Source organism: Anoplopoma fimbria, chromosome 7 (assembly GCF_027596085.1).
Source record: "Anoplopoma fimbria isolate UVic2021 breed Golden Eagle Sablefish chromosome 7, Afim_UVic_2022, whole genome shotgun sequence".
NCBI lineage: Eukaryota > Metazoa > Chordata > Actinopteri > Perciformes > Anoplopomatidae > Anoplopoma > Anoplopoma fimbria.
This window is the reverse complement of record NC_072455.1, coordinates 21,305,996-21,327,908: the sequence shown is the minus strand read 5'-3', so window position 1 is coordinate 21,327,908 and position 21,913 is coordinate 21,305,996. Positions and strand designations below refer to the sequence as shown.

Below are 21,913 nucleotides of genomic sequence, written 5' to 3'. Positions count from 1 at the left end.
GACATGCATGTGCTGGCGTACATGCACAGATTCCCACCTGCGGATGTGGGTGAAAGTTAGACATAGTTTGGTGGAACATTGTCTCTAATTTTAAATCGACTTTGTGCAGATGATTGACAGCAGAGCAGCAGAGTTGGATTCCAGCAGTTGAGCAGCTTTGATCTGAAGTATAGACATATTTTTATTATATTAAACTTCCTGTTGCTCATCGGGCAAAATTTTCTAACTTTTTGTGATTAATATTCTGTCACAATTAGGACTCTTTAACCTCTTTCAAAGTGATTTAAATGGCAACTTTAACCTCCCAGATCATCATTTCATAAACTGAAAACTGGGAATAACAAAGGCATATTGAACAACAGCCCTTTTTCTTTGTTGTGCAGCATATTCCAAACTTGCACCGAGGTTCCTGTCCTGCCTTCACAGAGAGTCAAGTGGTCCCTCTGCGGTGTTCCTCTCCTTGTAAGGTGACAAGTGCCCCCCGCCAGTCTGCCAGTGGCCCCATTATGATTAGGAAGCAACACAGTAGCTTCCTGTAAGGAGGAGGCTCAGATACTAGGTGCTGAAACACTCCCCCTGTACCATTGGCCTCAAGTGCCACCGTGACATAAGCTAGGGGAGAAACGGGATGGCGTGAAGTGGAAAGCGATATCGCCATTAAACTGACATCATCACGTGTGAATATTTGCCCCTTGTGGTAATTTAATCCCTCGCTGCCGCTGCTCCACTGGCCCAAAAACAGGAATAGCACCACTGCCGACGTGCAGACAGAAACAGATCGACCCCTCACATAAGAGCCATGTAAGGGGTCAACAGTAGCCATCATCTATAATTACTCAGTCTGAGGTGAAAGACATCAGTTAAAACATGTAGTAGAGTCTCACAGATAGAGGTATGCAAATAAAGTGCCAAAACCTTAAAATTGTATGAAGTAATTAAGTAAAAAATGGCCCCTTTAACCTTTACAGGTCTTCAACAGTGTTTAAAGCAGGAGAAAATACACACTGGTCTTTTAATATATTCAGTGATGAAGGTGTGTCTTTATTGGGTGGAAAATGTCTGCCTGGGACAACAGGATGGTGATGATGTTGATGATGATGATGATGATGATGATGATGATGATGATGATGATGATGATGATGATGATGATGATGAGTCTCATTCAAAAAATCAATTTCCCCCGAAGAGAAATACTGACAGCCCAGGTTGCTGTGACGCCATGTTTGTAAGATGCAACATTTCCAGGTGGAGACTCGCTAAAGATGGATATGATCTTATTTATCATTTCACGACCCCTTCAGATTTGCAGTATGATGCCTTATAGGGTCCAGACTCCCAGGTTGAAAACCCCAGTTTTAAATCATTAGAGTGTTAAGGATGATTTCTTTTATGTGGAACTTCATGATCATAAATTGCATTAGAATTATTTATGAGTGCGGGTTGCATGAATTTATGATATTCTGTGCGTTTACTGCCATTTAAATCCATTCTAATTAGATTTGAAAGTGCTTCCGAGTCTCTGACAAACACATTAATAACGGCTTAATCTTGCAGTGATTTTTCACAATGTTTTTTGCAACTACATAGTTCATATATTGCGGAAAAAATATATGCAGGACATTTGTTAAGATGCCTAAAGTCTCTCCAGCCTCCCAGTAACTCTTTTGCCCTTATATATATAGTATTTAAAGAAAAGGTGATTCAATTGAAAACCAACTAAAATCAAGTCGTTACAGACTCAAACCAGTCTGCTCCTCCCACAGTGTGAGTGTTTACTGGTCCCCAGCCGAACTCCCTGTTTTTTTTCTCCCTCCCTCCCTCCCTCCCTCCCTCTGAGGTCCAGACATTCCCACACCCATGTTGTTGATTTTCTGTTGATGCTGGCATGCCTCTGTGGAGCCGAGACCGGGACTGACTGGCTGAGCGCCATCCTTCTTTTATTCTCCTCAGCTCGCTCCTTCTGCACATTATGTCACGCTTCTTTACAAAGCTGTGTTTTTACATCATTACACATTTATTGTTCTCGCTGATTACATTAATCCAGAACTGCACAGGGGAAGTGGCCCAATGGTTGTTTCCTACATACCATGTTGATCAGCTCATAATGCTGAGTGTAGAAAACAGACAATGTGAGGGCAAAGGATAGACTGGCTTCACTACAGCGCAGTGCAATTGAGAAAAAAGTCAAATTTTATGCCTTAATTGCACCTTTTGTAAGGCTGATTATTTTCACCCCAAAACATTGACAGAGATCCTATATAATGACCGGACAGTCCCACAGCCAAAAATCTGAGTTGTCTTTGAATATTCTCTGGTGAGGCCAGGCAGGGGGGGCAAACAAAGAATGTATGCATATTCAGCTTTTTTGTTGATTTTACTAGTTTAGGATATGAACATTCTTTTGATAATTTGCAGTTCATACTTCATATAGAAAAACGATTGTGTTTTGCTACGTGTCTGTTTGTCCATCTATTTGTATTCATCAATATTCAATATCAACAAATCAATATGATAAATTCATTAATACATTATTTTAAAAGTTTTGACTTAGATGATGTAAATTTTAGGGTTCTTTCGTTTGTGCAGTACTTGATTTAACCTGCTAGACTTAAACCTCTCAGCTCCACACAGAGCAAAGCTAGCACATTTGATGCATTACTTCTCCTCACTTCTAGCCTTTATGCTGCCAATTGAGCAATTATAAAGAAAAAGTGACACCATGTCTTTTCGGTAATATGCGGTCCAAGTGTAAAATATTACGTTTCAGTGTTAAATGATGATATAGTGCCAGTAACACAGACAGTTGCTGTCAGCGTCTTTAAGCAAGTGTTACCTGAGCAGAACTTAGCGCCAGTTCAACTCAAATTATGACCTGACAAAGAAGCTCCATCTTCATACTATTTAAGCTTTTTTTTCTCTATAAAATATAATTTTCACTTGGCTTAGTATCAGTGCAAAGATGTGAGCAAATTAGTCAAATCAATTTATTAATATATCATATTTAAAAGCAGCACCAAGATGCTTTTACAGGGATGTTAGAGTAAAATTGAATAAACGGAAAGTTAAGCAAAAGGTAAAAATGTAGCTATTCATTCCAATTGATTGATTTTGGAGTTGTAAATAACTTTGAAAACCTGCTGAACGCGCCTGACTGTCTACTTTGTGGCTACGCTTAGGTCATTCGTACTGTGGCTGGATAATTATTGGGTGGTGGACTGCTGAGTTATCGCTTACGTACATGTGTGAGTCTTGCCAGCATGACTGTTGCTTTTAAATTAGGCTGAGGATTGATGGTTTGCTGAGGAGATTTCAACAGATGAGAAAGGGGAAACATTAGCTGCATTGTGGAAATGTTAGTTCAATTAAAAGTTGTTTTCTTATCTTCAGATTCATTTGTGCCATTGTCCTGCTCTGTCCAAATCCTTCTCTCGCTAGTCCGGCCATTACCGGCCGGTTCTGCTTCATGTCACCCTGTTTTCTCCCCGTTTGTCTCCTTCTTTGTTTTGTCAGTCAAGAAAAACAGAGAGGAGGGGCTCAATTTTGGGTACATTTCTAATTAATGGCCTCACCACAGGACCTAAACAAGTGCACAAGGCGGACATAACAGAAGTATTTAGGGCTTGAAAGACCTGTTGTCATTCCCTAGTGAGGAACCTCTCTCTGTCTCACAAATCTCCCTCAGTGTATGCATGGACTCACATGAGTATTTGTCCATTGTGTCATTAAACAGCACCTTCTTTTCCTTTCTGGCTTCTTCAAGTGGCCACGGTTTGCATGAGAAGTAGCTGAGAATGGGCCCCCTTCCCGTTTTCCTCCCTTTGTCCCACCATTCTTTTATTCCAAATTCTTCTCACTTATGCTCCTTCCTCGCTTTGTGCTGTGCGTTATATAAGAGAGCTGCTCAACACCAGCCAATCAGTTAGCCAAGACGTTCACAGTGTTGGGCACAGCCCTTATTTTTTTCACACCTACATAATTTCCCCCTCTACGTCCTGGAAGTATGTGCACACAGGAACTGGAAATTTGTGAGAAATTGTATGTTTTTGAAGCCAAAGTACACAGAAAACCTGACAGGCATAGTTGTTATTCACCTGGCTGCACACAGAGACCTCATCTAATCATCTCTTCTATCTGTACTTATGTGGAGTCATGACTTTGGCTTTGGGTTGATGGATGTCTATATTTACCTGTTTGCAGCTCTGCAACAGGCTTTTAACTTAAAAGTTAGGTAACAATTACCACGAAGCAGCTCCATGGCAGCGAAAGATTATGAGCTTAACCTGCACCTACAGTGTGCTAACAGTGCCGGTCCAGACTGTGTTCTGTTTAGGCAGCTGCAATGGTCACAATGTCCACAGGGTGCATTCTGACCTTTGACCTTGTCTCAAGCGCACAACAATCCTGTTAGATCTGGCTGTCTGGCTGCATAGGCACAGCATGAGGTGAGTAATTGACAGAGATGCCATAACCGTGATTCTGCAGAAGTTTGTCAACTGGATAATCAGAGTTATAGAGTTACACAGGTTTCTGTACTTATCAGTGTTTTTTAAGGGGAAGCAATTCATGAGAAAACGGAAGCAAAGAAAAACTGATCATGAAAATAAGTTTAATGTTGATAGTCACAGAGAACTGATATATATCCTGTGTCACATTTACCTGATAAGCAGTACAACCCGACAAGCACGTTAAACAAAGACAAATAATTATTTACAATTTGGCTTTTGATCCATACAGTATATGTTTCATGTGGGGTCTTCAGTTTGGGTGTTACTTATAAATTCAGTAATTACTTTTATGACAAATTCAGCCAAATATAGGTCAGGCAATACACAAACCAAAAGCTAGAACACAATTCAAACAATAATGGAGTAAGGCTTTAAGATAATTAAAATAGCCATAATTCAGAGACTTTGTGTGACACAAAAGAGTCTAAAAAGAGAACTCCAACTTGTTTCATCTCAAAGTCTTAAGTGCAGAAATGCGTCCTGGTCCTTGTGACAGTGGGTTACAACTAGGCGATCTTCTTCACTTTCACAATCCACTGTCATCCTGCAACAGGACAGAAGTCACATGTTAATGTCATGTTCGGGACAGGAAGCAGCGCTCTGAGATGACTGATAGAGCTGTTAATAAATGTGAGCATCATGTTAATGTGTAGATATTTGCTGATACAACACATGTGTGAACGTGTCGGCATTTCCTGAGAAATGTTACAAATATAGTGCAATGATAAAGAAATGTTTTCAATACTGGCATGTTTGTGAATCCCGTTACAGTCTCTTAGGGTGCGTATGAAATGAGTCCAAATATAAGTCAGCAAAAACATTTTTAGCAGTCCTCATTATATGTTCAACCATGTTCTAAATCTGAGTTTAATCTTCAACCTGTGACGATGTTTCTGTTCAAAAGTACACGTGCAAAATTTTTAATGATCTTTTCCAGTACTTATTGTACATTCGTGGATCAGTCACCATATTGCTTATTTTTAGTGAACCTTTCAACTATTTTATCTTGAAAGGGCTAAATCGGTCTTGCCAAGAGTTATATGAATAGGTTAGCTTAGCACAAAGACTGGGGGAAGTTATCCCGACTTTATGATGTAAAAAAATGTAATTCCTTTAAAAGAGAAATTCACTATTTCGGGAAATAGGCTTGTTTGCTTTTTTGTCAAAAGCAGGATGTGAGGATTGAAACCATTCTTGTGTTTGTATGATACACTTTTAGCTACAGCCAGCTGCCACTTAGCTTAGCACAATAACTGGAAACAAGAGGAAACCGCTATAGGCTGGCTCTTTCCAAAGCTAACAAAATACACTGACTAGCACCGCTCGAGGTCAGTGATCAGCACTTTATATCTTCTTTTACACTCCATACAAAAGTGTAAAAACAACACACTTTATCCACACAGGATAAAAACTACAATTTATTTTTCTCTTTCCTGTTTTCCATCAGTGGCAGACCTGATAGAGATCCAGAACTGCAATGAAAACACCCCTTATCCATTCACCAAGCTACTAAGAGTAGCTGTCTCACTCCCACAAGCCTAGTTTGATAAAATTGTTTCACATTGTATTGCTTCCCCCTGTCATGGCCTCTCCAGATCCTCTTTGTAGCTTTCATGACCTCCTGGACTCGGATAAAATGTTCAAAACTCAGGATGTCATTTCAAAGATTTATATGCATCCTCTCCTGACTCATTGTACTTTTTCTATGTTCTGAGTTTCAGGATCTGTTCACCTACATCTTTGCTTTTGCGACAGTCCCCGCAGATGCATCCCACACAGCCGTTGACCACCTGGATGCCGCAGAGCACCAGCTGCACCAACCCCATGGCCAGCAGGATGGAGAACAGAACCACGTGCCACATCACTGCGTTGGTAGGAGCCTCACAGATTGACCACAGAGTCTGGTTTACAAGGTAGCTGCTATTGCCACTGCGAGGGAGAAGAGCAGAAGAGCAGTAAGCAATGTCCAAGACACACACACACACACACACACAGCATTAATGAAAATATGTGTGAGGCAGGCCATGTTTGGTGTGCAGGAGGAAAATATGTGTCAGTAAGAAGGTAAATGGAACAAGTGAGGAGTGGAAAAAGAAAGCACATGGGAAATAGAAAGGAGAGGAATTAGGAGAGAAGTTCCTGTAGAAACATGAATGGTTTTATTGGAGAAAAGTGACATTCCCTTGTTACAAAACGATTAACTGACTGGAAACAGGGTAAAACAGCTTGACTGGCTCGGTCCAAATCTGCATACCAGCACCTCTAAAGCTCATTGATTAACATTCTATTTCTTATTTGTTTAATCCATGCACAAACCAATGTGTAAATAGGATTAATTTCTTACTTTGGACTGCACAAGGCTAGCTGTTGCCTCCTGTTTCAAGTTAGCTATGCTAACTCGCAAACATAAGAGTTTTTTCAAAGTATGGATTTTTTAAAGAAAAAGAATGCAAACCTATAATAATGATAGATTCTTATTGTATCGGAGCTCAGGGCCGCTAACCAACAAATTATTTCCTATCATTTATTAAGCTGGAATATTCAAATTGCTTGTTTGGGTTTGACCAACAGTCCTAAAGTCACGGATATTACATTTTCAATTACATATAACCAAAATAAGCAGCAAATCCTAACATTTGAAAAGCTAAAAGAAGATTAAAAGACTTGATCTGTTAATCATTTTAGCCCCATTGTAAATATTAAAATACTTCAACTAATGCTGGTTCATGGGGAATTGTGTAAAAGTCAATTAACAGGAGTTCAACATAGAAAAACCTCACAGAGAAAACCAGAAAAAGGTTGAATCAAGGTTTGCCGATGGAAAGAACATCTGAAGTTCAGTATTAATATCCCATCATGCATTGTTGGTTCCCCTCCCTTCAACCACTGGTGCCCTTTACACTGCTGTCATCAGGGATGGAAATATCCTACATATTAACAACATGCTCATATTTATTAACGATTGTTCCAGTCACCTGATGAATCTCTATGAGGTGACTCAGTTTTACCTGACTAAGCTTATAAAATGCTTCAATGGTGCCAATCGTGTAATCTTCGCAACTTTATTGCCAGGAGTCAAATGTATCTACTAGATTGACTGTACCTCAATTGGTAATGCCAGAACCATAATCTTTAGTTTAACACTTTATCTATAATCTAATCTATAATCAAGATAAAAAGATTTCCCTGCATGCATTAATACGTTTTCACAATATTGTTTTTCATGTTTGACAAGAAGACTGAAAAGAATAAGAAAGAAGAGTGGTTGCTTAATCTGAATTTCAAGGCTCATCAATAGAGAGTGATGATCCAGACCGCCACCTACTGGATTTTAAATAATATTGCATTTACAGTAATATTTACAATCAAGAACTGAAACTCCTCTGCTGCACTAACAAAGATAAAGACAGAAAATACAACTGATGGAAATAGCAGAGATTCAGTGTTTAGAAAATGTGCATTCAAACGTGTGATAATGGGTGAATCACTCACGTGCCGAGGTTTTCAAAGGGGTATTCCCATTTGCCGTTGGCCACCTGACACTTGGGTCCGATAGCCAGACCAGTAGAGGCCACACTGGTGCAGTAGATCGCTCCAACCAGGCCGAACGCAGAGGAGAACACAGAGTTCAGCATCTGAAAGAGAGATAGGAACATTTTTTTTGTGATATTTGTGAATTACTGGCCCTAATCACTGGTTTCCTCTTCAGGGGGTTGTTTTTTGAGGATTTCTTTCTAAATTAGGCCTCTATTTCGCCCTTTAAGTCTGTAATATGACCACAAAAACAGCCTGCAGCCTGGTATCATGAGTGGAACGATTTTATACTGTAATTGAATAAGATGCAGGAGGTGTGTATATTAAAACCAATCCAGTTGTGGAAAGAGTAAAATTATTGCTGCTAATTTAAATGCAAGATCGAGTTTATTGTTTTGTTTTTATGGCTCACTTATCACTTTTCTTAAAATATCTGTAAATTTAAGAGTATATAAGAATATAAACACATGTAAAATAACCCAAAAATAAAACCAATAGTTTGACACTTAAAAAGGTCCACTGACTAGTTTTGTTCACGGCTTTTGACTTCATTTTGTGGTCTTCCTCATCATACAGAGTTTGCTCAGTTAACACAGAGATGGCTAGGATAGATATTGAGCTACCTCCATGACAACTGAGAATAACCCCATCTACTGAGGAAGACTGTGAAATGTGGTTGAATGCCTCTAGAAAAGTAAGTAAGGTGACTTTGAGTGAGGAATTTTTTTAATCAAACTACTGTTTTAAAGTTCGAAGGGAAACCTTAACACTCAACCAAAACTAATATAAAAAATATTTAAAAAACAATGGAGAGTGCAAAATTACTATTAAAATACAAAAAATAAGATTATAATTTAGATTAGATTACACTACTTTTCTTCACTAAAAATGTCTCCACAATAAGCATTCTAGTTCCTTATAAGTTAATAGCCCTACTTCCATTTCTTGCCGTACTTTAAATAGTAATTCACAGTACAGTGGAGATAATCATATCATAACATGTTGGTGCTGTCCATATGGTGAATTACAAATAAAGTACAGTTAATACATCCGTATTTGATATGAGATCACCCTCGCCTTTGCCTTTTAACACCCATCATTATCAGTCAGGTCCCCATGCTGGCATATAAATGTAAATCAGTGACTTGGCTCACCCGGCAGCGGTTTCCACAGCAACCTGTCCCGCAGCAACCCTTGCCCCCGGCCCTGATAGCCGAGCAGCTCGGGCACAGCATCTGGAAAGCAAAGAGGAAAAAAAAAAGAAAACGTTCATCAAGCAAGACATTTAGGCACAAGTGGTGTTTAAGTATTTCAGATACAAGAGTTTCTCAAAAGTGTAGAACTGTATAGCTACACATTCACAATAATATATGTGTGTGTCTTTGTTCTCTTATCTCCTAAAGCTAATATTTGTGAAACCTGAATCATATATTTTTTAAGGAAACAAACCAACTTCCTGGTAATATTGAGGCTATAAAGAAGTGTCCTTTTCACAAGACTCAAAGGTCTCTCTGATCAGTTTATGATATCAAATATGTATGGTTTATTTATTGCCCTTGTCAACATATAAAACATTGAGATGACGTTGGTGGGAAATCGCATATTGAGATCTGTTGTTGGTTTGTATCACATCTATACCACAGTTTAAATAAACTCCATTGCAAGTAAAAGTACACCATGCAGACACATTTGTATTTGTAAAGTGTATGTAGCTTTTTAATCTTGTACTTCAAGGAGGAACGAATTCTTTATACATGTTGGGTGGTTTCGTCTGTAACAATTACTCATATGTTCGTTTAAGTAATTATATCTACAAAATAAATGTACCGTAGTAAGTAATTTCTCGTGTATTGGAAGTATATAAAGTGACATTAGATGAAAATACTGACTGCAAATACCTTAAAAATTGTACCTGAGACAATGTACTTTGTTTTTTTAATCTCATTAAATTTCTTAAAGCAAAATCTTGCATATGTTGGGTTTAATTTCCAATTTAGGCCAGTATTATACATTTACTGGGAAGAATTTGGGTATCAAATGAGTATAGTTCAGAAAGTGTCAAAGGTAAGGTAATTTTGAAAAATAAGAAAAAGTCAAAGTTAAACAATAAAATAATTGTAAATGAAACAAAAAGAATAGAATTTATTCTTCTAAAAAAAGATCTCACAAAGTAATAAAGATTTTACAGGTTTACACAGAGCCGAGTTAATGACTAGAAAAATCCAATAAAACACACAATAAAAACATTAAACCTGATTTCGAAAATACACAGATAAAAAATCCTTTACTCACAAAGAGGCCTCCTCCGATGAGCCCCCCCATGAGCCAGACCTGGAGGGAGATCTGATCATTTTCCAGACTCTTCCCGTTGGGGAAGAACAGCAGCAGGTTGGAGATCATGCAGATGAACGCTGTAGGCAGCAGGATCAGGCCCACCAGGCGGGCACATTTCCCCGAACAACACATGCTTTTACCTTTTTTTTTTGGTTTATCTGTCTGCTCCTTCTCTTTTTATACTCTCTCTTCAAGTATTTTTTCCTCTCAAAGTCAGAGGAAAAGTGAAGCGAAACGAGTAGAGGAGGCGAATGAGAAGCTCACCACTGTCACACTGTGAAAGTCAAACACAGCCAGTGACAGTTATAACAGGAAGGAGAGAGGGAACAAAGGCCAAGTATTGGTGTGGCTGGCTCTAATCTGATTTCAGACCTGTGTGTCTTCTAATGAGTTAAAAAAATAAAATGCAAGCAAGATTTTGCTTTAAGAGTCTTTGAAACAGATAACGAACAAAGTACATTAATAATTCCCATTATATATTTATATTTTATACTTCCAATCCACTACAATTCAGAGGGAAATACTACTTATTTTTGTCAGATATAGTTGTTAAGTGACATTGTTACATACTAAATGTATGATGAATTGTTATGGATGGGGTCTACACTACAAATGTCATGGTGAAAGGCAGGACAAACATTAGACCTAAACAAACTGAAGTCCACAGGAAGGAGAGGGGTACCTGTGTGTGTTCAGGGGGCTCGACGCCCTTTGATACCTGCTTGTGATGATATCGGTCTGTTTGTTCTATTTATGACCTACAGCAAACAAAAGAGCAGGCTCGGACTGCAATAAAAGCCATGCCAACCAAAGATATAAAATCTGACTGACTGGTATGGTATGAGCTTTAAATTAATTAGCATATGTGTGCATGTGTTTATGTTTATTTCAAAGCATCACAGATATGATTATGCAAACTCTGCCACCAAATGAATGTTATAAATGTCTGCTCCTTTGGAGAATTTAGCAATCAGCTCTTCAAGGACCTCATAGTAACTGAATTTTCATATAGTTATACAAATTCCTGTTGTCCGAATTAATAATAACACCTGAGGTACACTGAAAGTCTAACAAGCTTAGTTAATAGTTTTTAATTTAATTTAATTTAATTTTTATTTTATTTTATTTTATTTTATTTTATTTTATTCAATTTTATTTTATTTTATTTTATTCTTTTGTTTTGTTTATTATATTTCATTCATAGTATTTTTATTTATTCATTTATTCTATTTTTGCTTTACATTTATGTGTTCTGGACGCAGCAGCAAGACACAGGCTGCAGGTTTCTGGATTTCAGAGTATAATCGGCTGTGGCACACGAGGTGGAGCGCTTGTCCGAACCCCTTTACAGTCAACATGCCGAGGTGTCCTTGAGCAAGGCACCTAACCCCAAGTTGTTCCCGGGCTGCTTCTTAGCAGCCCACTGCTCCTCTGGGATGGGTTAAATGCAGAGAATTGTAATTTCCTCATTGTGGGACTAATAAAGGATTGATTATTATTATTATTAATATTTGCAGTCACATTACTTTACCACGATTTGATTACCAACCCAGCAAATTAGCCATTACCCCAGGGCCTCAAACTCTCAAGGGCCCTAAAGGCCTCACACTCTGTTTCGCATCAGTTTCTGGGACTGTGCACCACTAAAGTATAATATAAAAGTATAAGGGCCATGGTTACCTTTAGGACCTGTCAATCATGTTTCAATAGCTTTATTATTTCAGGTATGCTTACATGGTGCATATTCCCCCAAAAAGAGCGTTACTGAACTAAAATACATTGAGGCTTTTTACTGTTTTCTAAGTGAGGGTATGGAGGAGTTGCATACGGCCTCCTGAAAATCAGATTCTAAACAAATCTAATCACAACTATTACAAATGTTCTTAACTTTAGAACATCAGTCAGTATTTAAAGAATCCCTAAAAATAAATAATTTCACTTTCACTTTTGTAACTAAACTAACAGGCTCATCCTGTTCACTGCTGACCAAAGTATGTAAATATCAGCTGATAGAAATCCCCAGTGGTTCCTGTAAGTTTCTAGTGAACAGGTTTAGTCATTTAAGAAAGCATTCAAGGAGAGAAAGCCTCTTCACCTGCAATGGCATGTAAGTGTGTTTTTGTATAATTGCAAATATTTAATATGATGTGACTGTAAGTGCAATCTGTCTCAGGTATGTCAGGTGTCTGCTGTGTAATTAAGCAATGCTACTATCACTTAGAGAATAAACTGGCCTCTTAAATGAGCATATGTTTATTTAGGTGTATTTCTTGCAAGAATTGGTTCTCTTTTGAGCAATTTTGATCTGCACTGCATTTCATTTATCTCAGGGTTATATGCGTGAACTTGAATTTTAATGAGTTGTGCACAGTTCCTACATTTACTTACATAAAGCTGTTTGGTTGTAGAGTAATGCTTTGACAAATCATCTGATGGTGTGATATTTTCTTTTAAACTTAAAGTGTCAGCAGAAACCGTCACCCCCATTTTGACTTTTATGAAACAATATAGGAGAAAAATAATGAAAACAATGTTAATATTGCATTTATAATCATAATAATATTAATTTAGGAACTGCAATATTATCAGTTGGACAACAGATACGAACTAGATGAGCTGTACACCTGGACACCTGTACACTTTCCCTTTATCTTCATAACATATAACTTCATCAAGTGTAGAAACTGCTGGAGAATAATACCAGTGTATGTCTGCTCTTTAGCCCCATCTACAGGTCGCCCAGTGACAATAACTGTGGGTGCCTTGTTGAGGCTTCAAGTGAAACCCCCGAGAACCAGACCCCCGAGGCTTTCAGGTGACATCCAGAGGCCCTGCAGTTAATACCACCTGTAACTCCATCATATGATCATGTTCTATCATATCAAAATTCTTTACTCCAGATCCAATTAGATTTTTGATCTGATTATTTTTGTCAAACTACAAGTGTGTAACTTTCTGAAATAACAGAATTGCTGTGACCTTAAATGTGTTTTGAGTTCATGGTTATAATATAAAATTGAAATAAAAACAATTACAAATAAAAACAACAACCATATAATAACAATAATATTTATCATTATAATTATTCTATTTTATATATGTGAGTGTTTATTGTTAATAATTACCTTTAATTTTATTACAATTTTATTACAAAAACAATATAAATATAAAAAATATTTTTTACATGTATTTATTGAAAATAATAACCTTTAATTATATATAACTTTTCAAAACTAACAAAACATACATTTATTCTATTTTAAATTAAAAAAAGGGCAAATGCAATTAATCTGGCAATTTGAATCAGCTTTTTATTTTATTTTTTATCTTACCCCTCTAGTTGCAGTCACAGTAGAAAGGGCTCTCCTAACTCTGGCACGCATCACCTTTGGTCAGTATGCTCCTTCTTCTCCATGGTGTTTTTCCTTATCGTCTTTCAAAATAACGTTCTGTAACCACACATTGCTCTCGCCACCATCTGTCCACAGGTGTTGTGTATTTCAAGGACTGCCCTCAGCAACCTAACATTCCCAACTACCTGTTAGGGCTGGCTCTCATAACGCTGCTGATGATACCGTACGTGACCCTCCCCTGTGGGAGCTTTGGAGCTCACCCACGGGAGCTTCCTAAAGGCTTCAAAGCCTGTCTGCTCTGTTTGTTAGGCCTGTTTCTCTACTCATGGATTCTGGCAGGTCAGGAAGAAACATATCACAGATCATATGATTTAGAAAATACACAATGTTTTCTCCCAAAAAGAATAACGGATTACCTCAAAATGTGCTTATCCCATGCACCTACAGGTGACGTGTGGGTCTTCTCTATCTATCAGCCCAACTATGACCCTGCAGCTGCTGACGGGCTGTACTGTAATAAGACCCTGTACACATTTGCTTTCTGGAATGCAGTGTGGGAGACCTTTGTGATTTTGTTCCTCCTGGGCGGACTCTGCAAAGGACTGATGTGTTGTGTGGTGATGAGTCCTGCACCAACCAACAGAGACTTTGATGGGAATGTATGAGGCGTGGATGGAAGGACGGAGCAACGGTTGATGTAATTATAGATCAAAAATATATATATATCATTGTGTACACTGAGACTGGGACTTTACATGGATATTATCATAACTTGTACAGTGGCGGAATACGTATGAGATAGTGTGTGTTTTTTTATGTCTACCTAAAACTAACAATCATTTTCATCATTGAATATTTTTCCAATTAATGTCTTGATTATGTCATTATTTGTTTGGTCTACGCAATAGAAATAATGCCAAGCACAATTTCTCACAATTGAGAAGCTGGAACAAGGGAATGACGTTCTTTTTAGCTTAAAAGTAAATGAATTAATACCAATTAGGTCTATTCTTCTATCAATTAAAAGATTAAAGCAATTAGTCATTCCAGCAATAGTTTTTAGTTTCCTTCTAAACTTGGTTTTGTTATTATTCTTTGTCATTATGTGTTTTTCTTTTCTGTCATATTGGTCCAGTTTTAAAATAAAGGTTATTTGATTTTGATTGAAGTTCATTTATTTGAAGTTCAACATCCCTTTTTTCTCGCGAGAAACTCTTGACAGAAGTTGGGTAACATATGGGTCACATCCAGCCTGAGCGATGACGCTCCGGTCAGCCAGCCAGTACAGGAATGGTAAACAATGCAACAATGTGTGCAGCTGGCATGAACCCGGTGTTCTGGCTCCCTGTCGGAAAAAAACCCTGTAGGCGACCACTCTTCATCTGCAATGACAGGCGAGTACATTCAACACACATTGCACTCACTCTTCATACATGATTCAGCTCACCTGGGTTTGTTAAACCCCGTTGGTCTCTGTTATGCTCAGATAAAGTCAAAGAACTCGTGTCAAAGTGTCTGCAGGCCCGGGACATGGCATACTGTCCGTACAGCCGGTTCCCCGTCGGTGCCGCACTACTGACAGCAGATGGCGCTATAATCACAGGTAACAACCCCAACAGGTGTGTTCTCTCCTCTCATATAACCATGGGTGTATAGTACTTCTGCTCCTTATCTTCTCTCACTGCGACATACAATTCTGAGGTGAATTGCAATGCATTGTTATACACCAGTTTATGCAATAGTCAAAAAAATACATCAACCATGATGTAATAAATGGTCATAAAAATGAAATAAAAAGTCAATTTTAAGTGAGGGCTGCACGGTGGTGTAGTGGTTAGCACTGTCGCCTCACAGCAAGAGGGGCCTGGGTTCAATTCCCGGGCTGGACAACCTTCTGTGTGGAGTTTGCATGTTCTCCCCGTGTCAGCGTGGGTTCTCTCCGGGTTCTCCGGCTTCCTCCCACAGTCCAAAGACATGCAGCTTAGGTGCATTGAAGACTCTAAATTGCCCGTAGGTGTGAATGTGAGTGTGAGTGGTTGTCTGTCTATATATGTCAGCCCTGTGATAGGCTGGAGACCTGTCCAGGTGAACCCTGTCCAGGTGAACCCTGCCTTCACCCATTGACAGCTGAGATCGGCTCCAGCACCCCTGCGACCCTTAACTGGATAAGCAGGTTACGGAAAATGGATGGATTTTAAGTGAGAATGATGCATAATGAGTATTTTTACCTTTACTTCAAGCAAACAAGGGCGATAAAGTAAAGGTACAAAATGAAAAAACAAAGGGAACTAAGTGTTCAACTTACCAACGAATAAATGTATTTCATTAACTAAAAGCTTAAGAAAACACCCGGCTTTTAAAAGATCTAAACACTTACTTTATCACTGTGAAAGAGTCTTAAGCGTTTGTGTGTTTTCAGGCTGTAATGTGGAGAACGCCTCCTACGGTCTGACAGTTTGTGCTGAGCGGACGGCCGTCCAGCGGGCCGTGGTGGAAGGACACAGACAGTTCACCGCCATTGCTGTGACATGGTGAGACTCTGTCAAGATGTTATGACAGAATAACAGTTTCACATAGCATATGTTCTTTTATATAATAAGATAATAATAAGATAATAATAAGAAAGACAGGGGATACGTCCCAAGAACAAATGCAAAGCTGCAAAGACAACAGCAGTATTGGCAGAACAAGAGACTGTCCATCCGCGTAGAGGGGGAGAAGAAAAGAACACATATGGGTGGGGAACTGCCAGAATATCATTCAGCATGCAGATTAAGGCTTAATCTTTATTTTTATAACTTAACAAGTTTGACATTTAGGTCTTATTATGTAACGTGAAAAACGGCTTTCACACCTTCAGGATTAGTTTTGTGAATTATGTTTGCTTTCATCTTGGCAATGGAATACTTTTTGTTGAGCCACCTCCTGAAACATGAGAATAATAGAAATTTCTGATTTAGTAATATTCATTTTTTCAGCTGCAACCATTGCTGCCTTGAGAGCCTGTTTTTTGGAGGGACCTTGTCCTGTCAGGGTAACCACATATTGCCAAATAAATTAGTTCATATTGTTTGGAAAAGCAATTAATAACTCACACCAAAATGACCCAGTACTGGGCAGTGAATTAGTGCGATAGTGATCCTTCAATTACGCCACATCTATCAAACTTGGGGAAACCTGACCTTGACATTGAGTTGAGTAGAAAAGCTCTCTTACTGGACAGAACTTCCTCCAACAGTTCTTCTGATACTGAAACATATACTGTATATCACATGCTCTGATGCATTTATCCTCTCCTCTCTTCTATGCAGTGATATCAAAGACAGTTTTGTTGGGCCATGTGGAGCATGTCGACAGGTTCTTATGGAGGTAAGGCATCTCTTTTATAACCAGCACAGACAATCAGGAAAGTATACACTGCAATGCTTTCCAGTTTATCAAGTGTCTAGAATATAATCAAAACATTAAATATGAAATGCTCTTGGAGAAAGAACATTTAATAGCAATTAAATCTCTCTTTTTTTTGTCTGTGTTTACTGTGCATGGTCTGATGTAATTCTCTTTTAAATCATGATTAAGACAGCACTAACTCTTTACTTTCATTCTTTGTCTGGTCAAATATAATGTTAAACATTAATCCCACAATAAAAGGCCTTTGCTGTAGAACCCTGAGATCATACACTCTTTTATGACTTTTATGAGCAACGTAGGTGGAGTGACGTTGATGCAAATGCTCAATGCTTTATGCTGATTCCAGTACTTTTTTCACTATTTTACTCCATATTTGGCTTCTTTTAGGTCAACCAAAAAATGTAAAAGATTTTGTATTTCTCCACCAGAATTTTTTTCTTGGAGCATAAATCTGAGAATTTGGAAATGTAAATGATTACATTACATTACATTACAGTCATTTAGCAGACGCTTTTATCCAAAGCGACTTACAGGAAGTGTATAAATGATGACAGTTTTGTTGTTTTAGTGAGGAACATAAATGAGTTGGACTCATGACCTCAGCTTGGATATAAATCATGGCTATGAGGCCATTAAACAATATATCTCTCTCTCTCTCTCACTCTTTCTCTCACTCTCACTCTCACTCTCTCTATCTTTATCTTTCTCTCCCTCTTTTTCTCTCTCTAACCAGTTTGGATCAGACTGGATTGTTTACTTGACCAAACCAGATGGATCATACAAAGAAACCAGCCTCAGTGAACTGTTGCCACTTGCCTTTTCCCCAGCCCACCTTGCAAAGAACTGATAAAGCCTCATCGGCCTCTTTAGACATCAATTTTTTTAGCTGCAGTGTCTCTTGAATTATGTTATTGTATCACTACAAATAAGGAAAACAATAAAAACATATTTTTCCCCATCAGGTGTGTGATTATTATTATTATTATTATTATTATTATTATTATTATTATTATTATTAATAGTAGTAGTATCACTATCATTAATATTATTATTATTTAGTAGTAGTAGTAGTAGTATCACTATCATTAATATTATTATTATTATTATTATTAGAAGTAGTAGTAGTAGTATCACTATCATTAATATTATTATTATCATTATTAGAAGTAGTAGTAGTAGTAGTATCACTATCATTTATTATTATTATTATTATTATTATTATTATTAGAAGTAGTAGTATCACTATCATTAATATTATTATTATTATTATTAGTAGTAGTAGTATCATTATTATTAGTAGTAGTAGTAGTATTATCACTATCATTAATATTATTATTATTATTATTATTAGAAGTAGTAGTAGTAGTATCACTATCATTAATATTATTATTATCATTATTAGAAGTAGTAGTAGTAGTAGTATCACTATCATTAATATTATTATTATTATTATTATTATTATTAGAAGTAGTAGTATCACTATCATTAATATTATTATTATCACTATTATTATATTATATCACTATCATTAATATTATTATTATTATTATTATTAGAAGTAGTAGTAGTAGTATCACTATCATTCATATTATTAATATTATCATTATTATTAGAAGTAGTAGTAGTAGTAGTATCACTATCATTAATATTATTATTAGTATTATTAGAAGTAGTAGTAGTATCACTATCATTCATATTATTAATATTATCATTATTATTATTAGTAGTAGTATCACTATCATTAATATTATTATTATTATTAGAAGTAGTAGTAGTATCACTATCATTCATATTATTATTATTATCATTATTATTATTATTATTAGTAGTAGTATCATTATTATTATTATTATTACTATCATTATCACTATATTATTATTATTATTATTATTATTAGAAGTAGTAGTAGTAGTAGTATTAGTATCACTATCATTAATATTATTATTACACTGTTATTATAATTATTATAGAGGTTTACATTGAGAACTCTGAAGATGACGTCAATCAGCTGTGTCACGTGATAAAATGGGCGGAGCCGAGATCTGTTTCCGGAAACATGGAGGCGGTAGTGAGCGATGTGGTAGCTCCAGAAGACCTTTTAGTGAGTTTTAAAAGGATTTAAACCTTTTCACTTCATAAAACATACTTAATATAACATGGGCGACTCATAAGGGACGTCCTCTCAGCGTGTGTTGTCGGTAAATTAAGAGACTTAAGAGAAAAGCGACGTGTCGGAAGATACTTTGACGCGTCACGTAGCTGGCTAATGCTAACAGCATGTTATTGATGGAGAACAGTGACGTCTCTGTTTACACGTTTATATGACTCATGCTGGTGAAAGTTTGGGAATGTGATGTACTTTTTGTCAGGAAACAATGAACAACGAGTACTAGCTGTTTATCATCAAAACAAAAACAATAAATGACAAAACAGGCTGTTTTAGTTGAATATGACTACAAGTTATGTACTGTGGTTGCTTCATTTCTGCTTTGTGTTTTGTTTTTTTCCAGAAATTTGAGAAGAAATACAACAATGAGCTGGTGAAGGGAGCCGTCTCCAGAGAAACAAAGTTTGAGTATGCCTGGTGTCTGATCAGGAGTAAATACACAGAGGACATCAAGAAGGGGATTGTGCTCTTGGAGGGTAAGTTACATTACGTTACATTACATTACAGTCATTTAGCAGACGCTTTTCTCCAAAGCGACTTACAGTCAGTAGTATGTTACATATCATTCACCCATTCACACACTGATGACAGGCTACCATCAAGGTGCCACCATCAGACTCTAACTAACATTCATCATCAGTCCACACCGATGGCCTTCAGGAGCAACTTGGGGTTAAGTGTCTTGCCCAAGGACACATCGACTGCCGAAGCCGGGTATCGAACCACCGATCCTCTGATTGGAGAACTACCTTGCTCTCCACTACGCCACAGCCGCCCATGCAACATATGCTTTTCTTATTATATTCAAGGCTGCATGTTTATGTGCAGACTAATAGTGTTTTTTTTATTGATATTTAATAGTCCAAATAATCCAAAATATTAAGAAAGGATCCTTTAAATTTAGTACTTCAATAAATCACATATCTACTGGGACGTTTTTTTCTTTTTTTTGTTCTTTCTTGAAAATTGTGAACAGACAGACATTCTTACATTATCAGTCAAATGAAATATGAAAAGTAAATATGTTGAATATTATTTATTTTATATAAACAATAACATAAAGGGTCTATTGAACTTAATCCGGTGCTAAAGAAAATAATTCTTTAAAGTATAACTATGTATGTTCACTTTTGTCATAAGGGTTAATGTATCTGTCTAGTACTTAAATTCAAATAGTTACATTTTTGGTAGGACTTGGAGAATCTTGCCCTCATATATGTGAAATTTACCAACTGCATATGAAAGGTTTTATTATTTTATTTGAATTTTGTTATACTGTCTTTACTATAACTATACAAATAGCTCTTTGAATTTTTGATTGTTAACAGGAAAGTATCAGACAACATTAAAGTCAGTGGCACATTTTAGCTTGCATGTTTTCAAAATGTAACACTTGCAATCAATTATTGTTTTTTGTTTTTTGTCCTAGAACTTGTTCAGAAAACATCAAACGACGACTCCCGGGACTTCTTGTTCTACCTTGCGGTGGCCAACTACAGACTCAAAGTTAGTGCCATTCCTAATGTCACAACAAATTGGCATTGTTAAGTTTGTAGGCTTTTCTAACTGAAAGCATTCATTTTCATTTGTATTTGGAGCTTCACACATATCATGTACACACATCTGAGAGTACTTTCTATTTCCTTTCTCCTGTTCTTCTTCCAGGAATATGAGAAAGCCCTGAAGTACATCCGAACTCTTCAAAAGAATGAACCGGGGAACAAGCAGGCTCAGGAGCTGGAGAAACTCATCGTCAAGGCTTTGAAGAAAGGTACAAGCCAATCTGAGTCGTGACATAATAACAGAATATTGATGGTTATTTCACCCGGTTGTTTGTGTGTTCAACCACAATGCTCACGTTCACTTGTTGACATCTAGATGGCTTGGTTGGCATGGCGATCGTCGGGGGAATCGGTCTGGGCGTGGCCGGTTTGGCGGGCCTCATCGGCTTGGCTGTGTCAAAAGGAGCTGCTAAATCCTAACCTGGACATGGAACGACATGTCTTCACTTTGCTGGGCTGACACAGTGACTCTCCACTTGCATAAATAAAAGTATATTTTGTGGAGAGAGCTTGATGGATGTAACATTTTGATTTGAAGTTGAGTATGCGCCGCAACACATTAAAGGTATTGAATAATGCCAGTGAATAACCATTATTAACAGGGTTGAGATTTACCATACATATGACATTACTAAGTTGTTTATTCACCCACATAGCATTGCACTTTCTCATTACTTGTGTAAATAAATAAGGATGGTCTAAAAGCAGCTCACTTTTATGTAACTTTTTATTTAGTTTGCGCCTCAGCCTGAACTTCCCAAGTTAAAAATCTTTATAAAAGTGCAGTTGTGGTTCTGTAACTTACTGTTTTAATACTTTTTGACAAAGAATTGTTTAAGGAAAGTGTTATTGGTTCGGGTGGAAGTGTAGCTTGTGATGCCAAAAGCAACAGTGTGATTTGTTTGCTGCTGCATGCCATAATGCTGCTTAGGAGGAAACAAGGAGAGGTTTGCATGAATGGTGGACATGATGTTTGTCTTTTGTTTGTTCAAATCAAGGGAGGCACACACACACACACACATGCTGCATTTAATGCTTTGTGTTTTC

At 37.3% G+C, this 21,913-nt stretch overlaps 4 protein-coding genes across 4 annotated transcripts; 3 read left to right on the top strand and 1 right to left on the bottom strand.

Moving 5' to 3' along the window:
- Positions 1-4,589: 4,589 nt before the first annotated feature.
- Positions 4,590-10,676, bottom strand: tm4sf5 (transmembrane 4 L six family member 5). The gene is made up of 5 exons (XM_054601532.1): positions 10,332-10,676; positions 9,194-9,274; positions 7,998-8,140; positions 6,242-6,434; positions 4,590-5,049 (listed from the first exon to the last, which is right to left on the bottom strand). Exons 1-5 carry the CDS (start codon positions 10,503-10,505, stop codon positions 5,032-5,034), a joined length of 609 nt encoding a protein of 202 aa, XP_054457507.1. The 5' UTR covers positions 10,506-10,676; the 3' UTR covers positions 4,590-5,031.
- A 1,728-nt stretch (positions 10,677-12,404) lies between these two features.
- LOC129093765 (transmembrane protein 272-like) lies at positions 12,405-14,844 on the top strand. The gene is made up of 5 exons (XM_054601880.1): positions 12,405-12,480; positions 13,096-13,188; positions 13,714-13,764; positions 13,862-14,065; positions 14,174-14,844. The coding sequence occupies exons 1-5, from the start codon at positions 12,474-12,476 to the stop codon at positions 14,389-14,391; spliced, it is 573 nt and encodes a 190-aa protein (XP_054457855.1). The 5' UTR covers positions 12,405-12,473; the 3' UTR covers positions 14,392-14,844.
- A 172-nt stretch (positions 14,845-15,016) lies between these two features.
- On the top strand, positions 15,017-18,089 carry zgc:103586. The gene is made up of 5 exons (XM_054601686.1): positions 15,017-15,120; positions 15,213-15,329; positions 16,146-16,257; positions 17,038-17,095; positions 17,871-18,089. Exons 1-5 carry the CDS (start codon positions 15,114-15,116, stop codon positions 17,982-17,984), a joined length of 408 nt encoding a protein of 135 aa, XP_054457661.1. The 5' UTR covers positions 15,017-15,113; the 3' UTR covers positions 17,985-18,089.
- Positions 18,090-19,170: 1,081 nt separating this feature from the next.
- Positions 19,171-21,571, top strand: fis1 (fission, mitochondrial 1). The gene is made up of 5 exons (XM_054601439.1): positions 19,171-19,238; positions 19,648-19,780; positions 20,734-20,810; positions 20,970-21,075; positions 21,183-21,571. The coding sequence occupies exons 1-5, from the start codon at positions 19,194-19,196 to the stop codon at positions 21,284-21,286; spliced, it is 465 nt and encodes a 154-aa protein (XP_054457414.1). The 5' UTR covers positions 19,171-19,193; the 3' UTR covers positions 21,287-21,571.
- Positions 21,572-21,913: the final 342 nt, after the last annotated feature.

Coding starts and splice junctions, on each gene's coding strand:
- tm4sf5 (XM_054601532.1), bottom strand. CDS start 10,505: ATGTGTTGTTCGGGGAAATGTGCCCGCCTGGTGGGCCTGATCCTGCTG. Junction 9,275..10,331: donor TCATCGGAGGAGGCCTCTTT/GTGAGTAAAGGA, acceptor TTTGCTTTCCAG/ATGCTGTGCCCGAGCTGCTC. Junction 6,435..7,997: donor CCCTTTGAAAACCTCGGCAC/GTGAGTGATTCA, acceptor TCTCCCTCGCAG/TGGCAATAGCAGCTACCTTG.
- LOC129093765 (XM_054601880.1), top strand. Junction 13,189..13,713: donor CAGACCCCCGAGGCTTTCAG/GTGACATCCAGA, acceptor TTACCCCTCTAG/TTGCAGTCACAGTAGAAAGG. Junction 14,066..14,173: donor CTACTCATGGATTCTGGCAG/GTCAGGAAGAAA, acceptor ATGCACCTACAG/GTGACGTGTGGGTCTTCTCT.
- zgc:103586 (XM_054601686.1), top strand. Junction 16,258..17,037: donor ACCGCCATTGCTGTGACATG/GTGAGACTCTGT, acceptor TCTTCTATGCAG/TGATATCAAAGACAGTTTTG. Junction 17,096..17,870: donor GTCGACAGGTTCTTATGGAG/GTAAGGCATCTC, acceptor CTCTCTAACCAG/TTTGGATCAGACTGGATTGT.
- fis1 (XM_054601439.1), top strand. CDS start 19,194: ATGGAGGCGGTAGTGAGCGATGTGGTAGCTCCAGAAGACCTTTTA. Junction 19,239..19,647: donor TAGCTCCAGAAGACCTTTTA/GTGAGTTTTAAA, acceptor GTTTTTTTCCAG/AAATTTGAGAAGAAATACAA. Junction 19,781..20,733: donor GGGGATTGTGCTCTTGGAGG/GTAAGTTACATT, acceptor TTTTTGTCCTAG/AACTTGTTCAGAAAACATCA.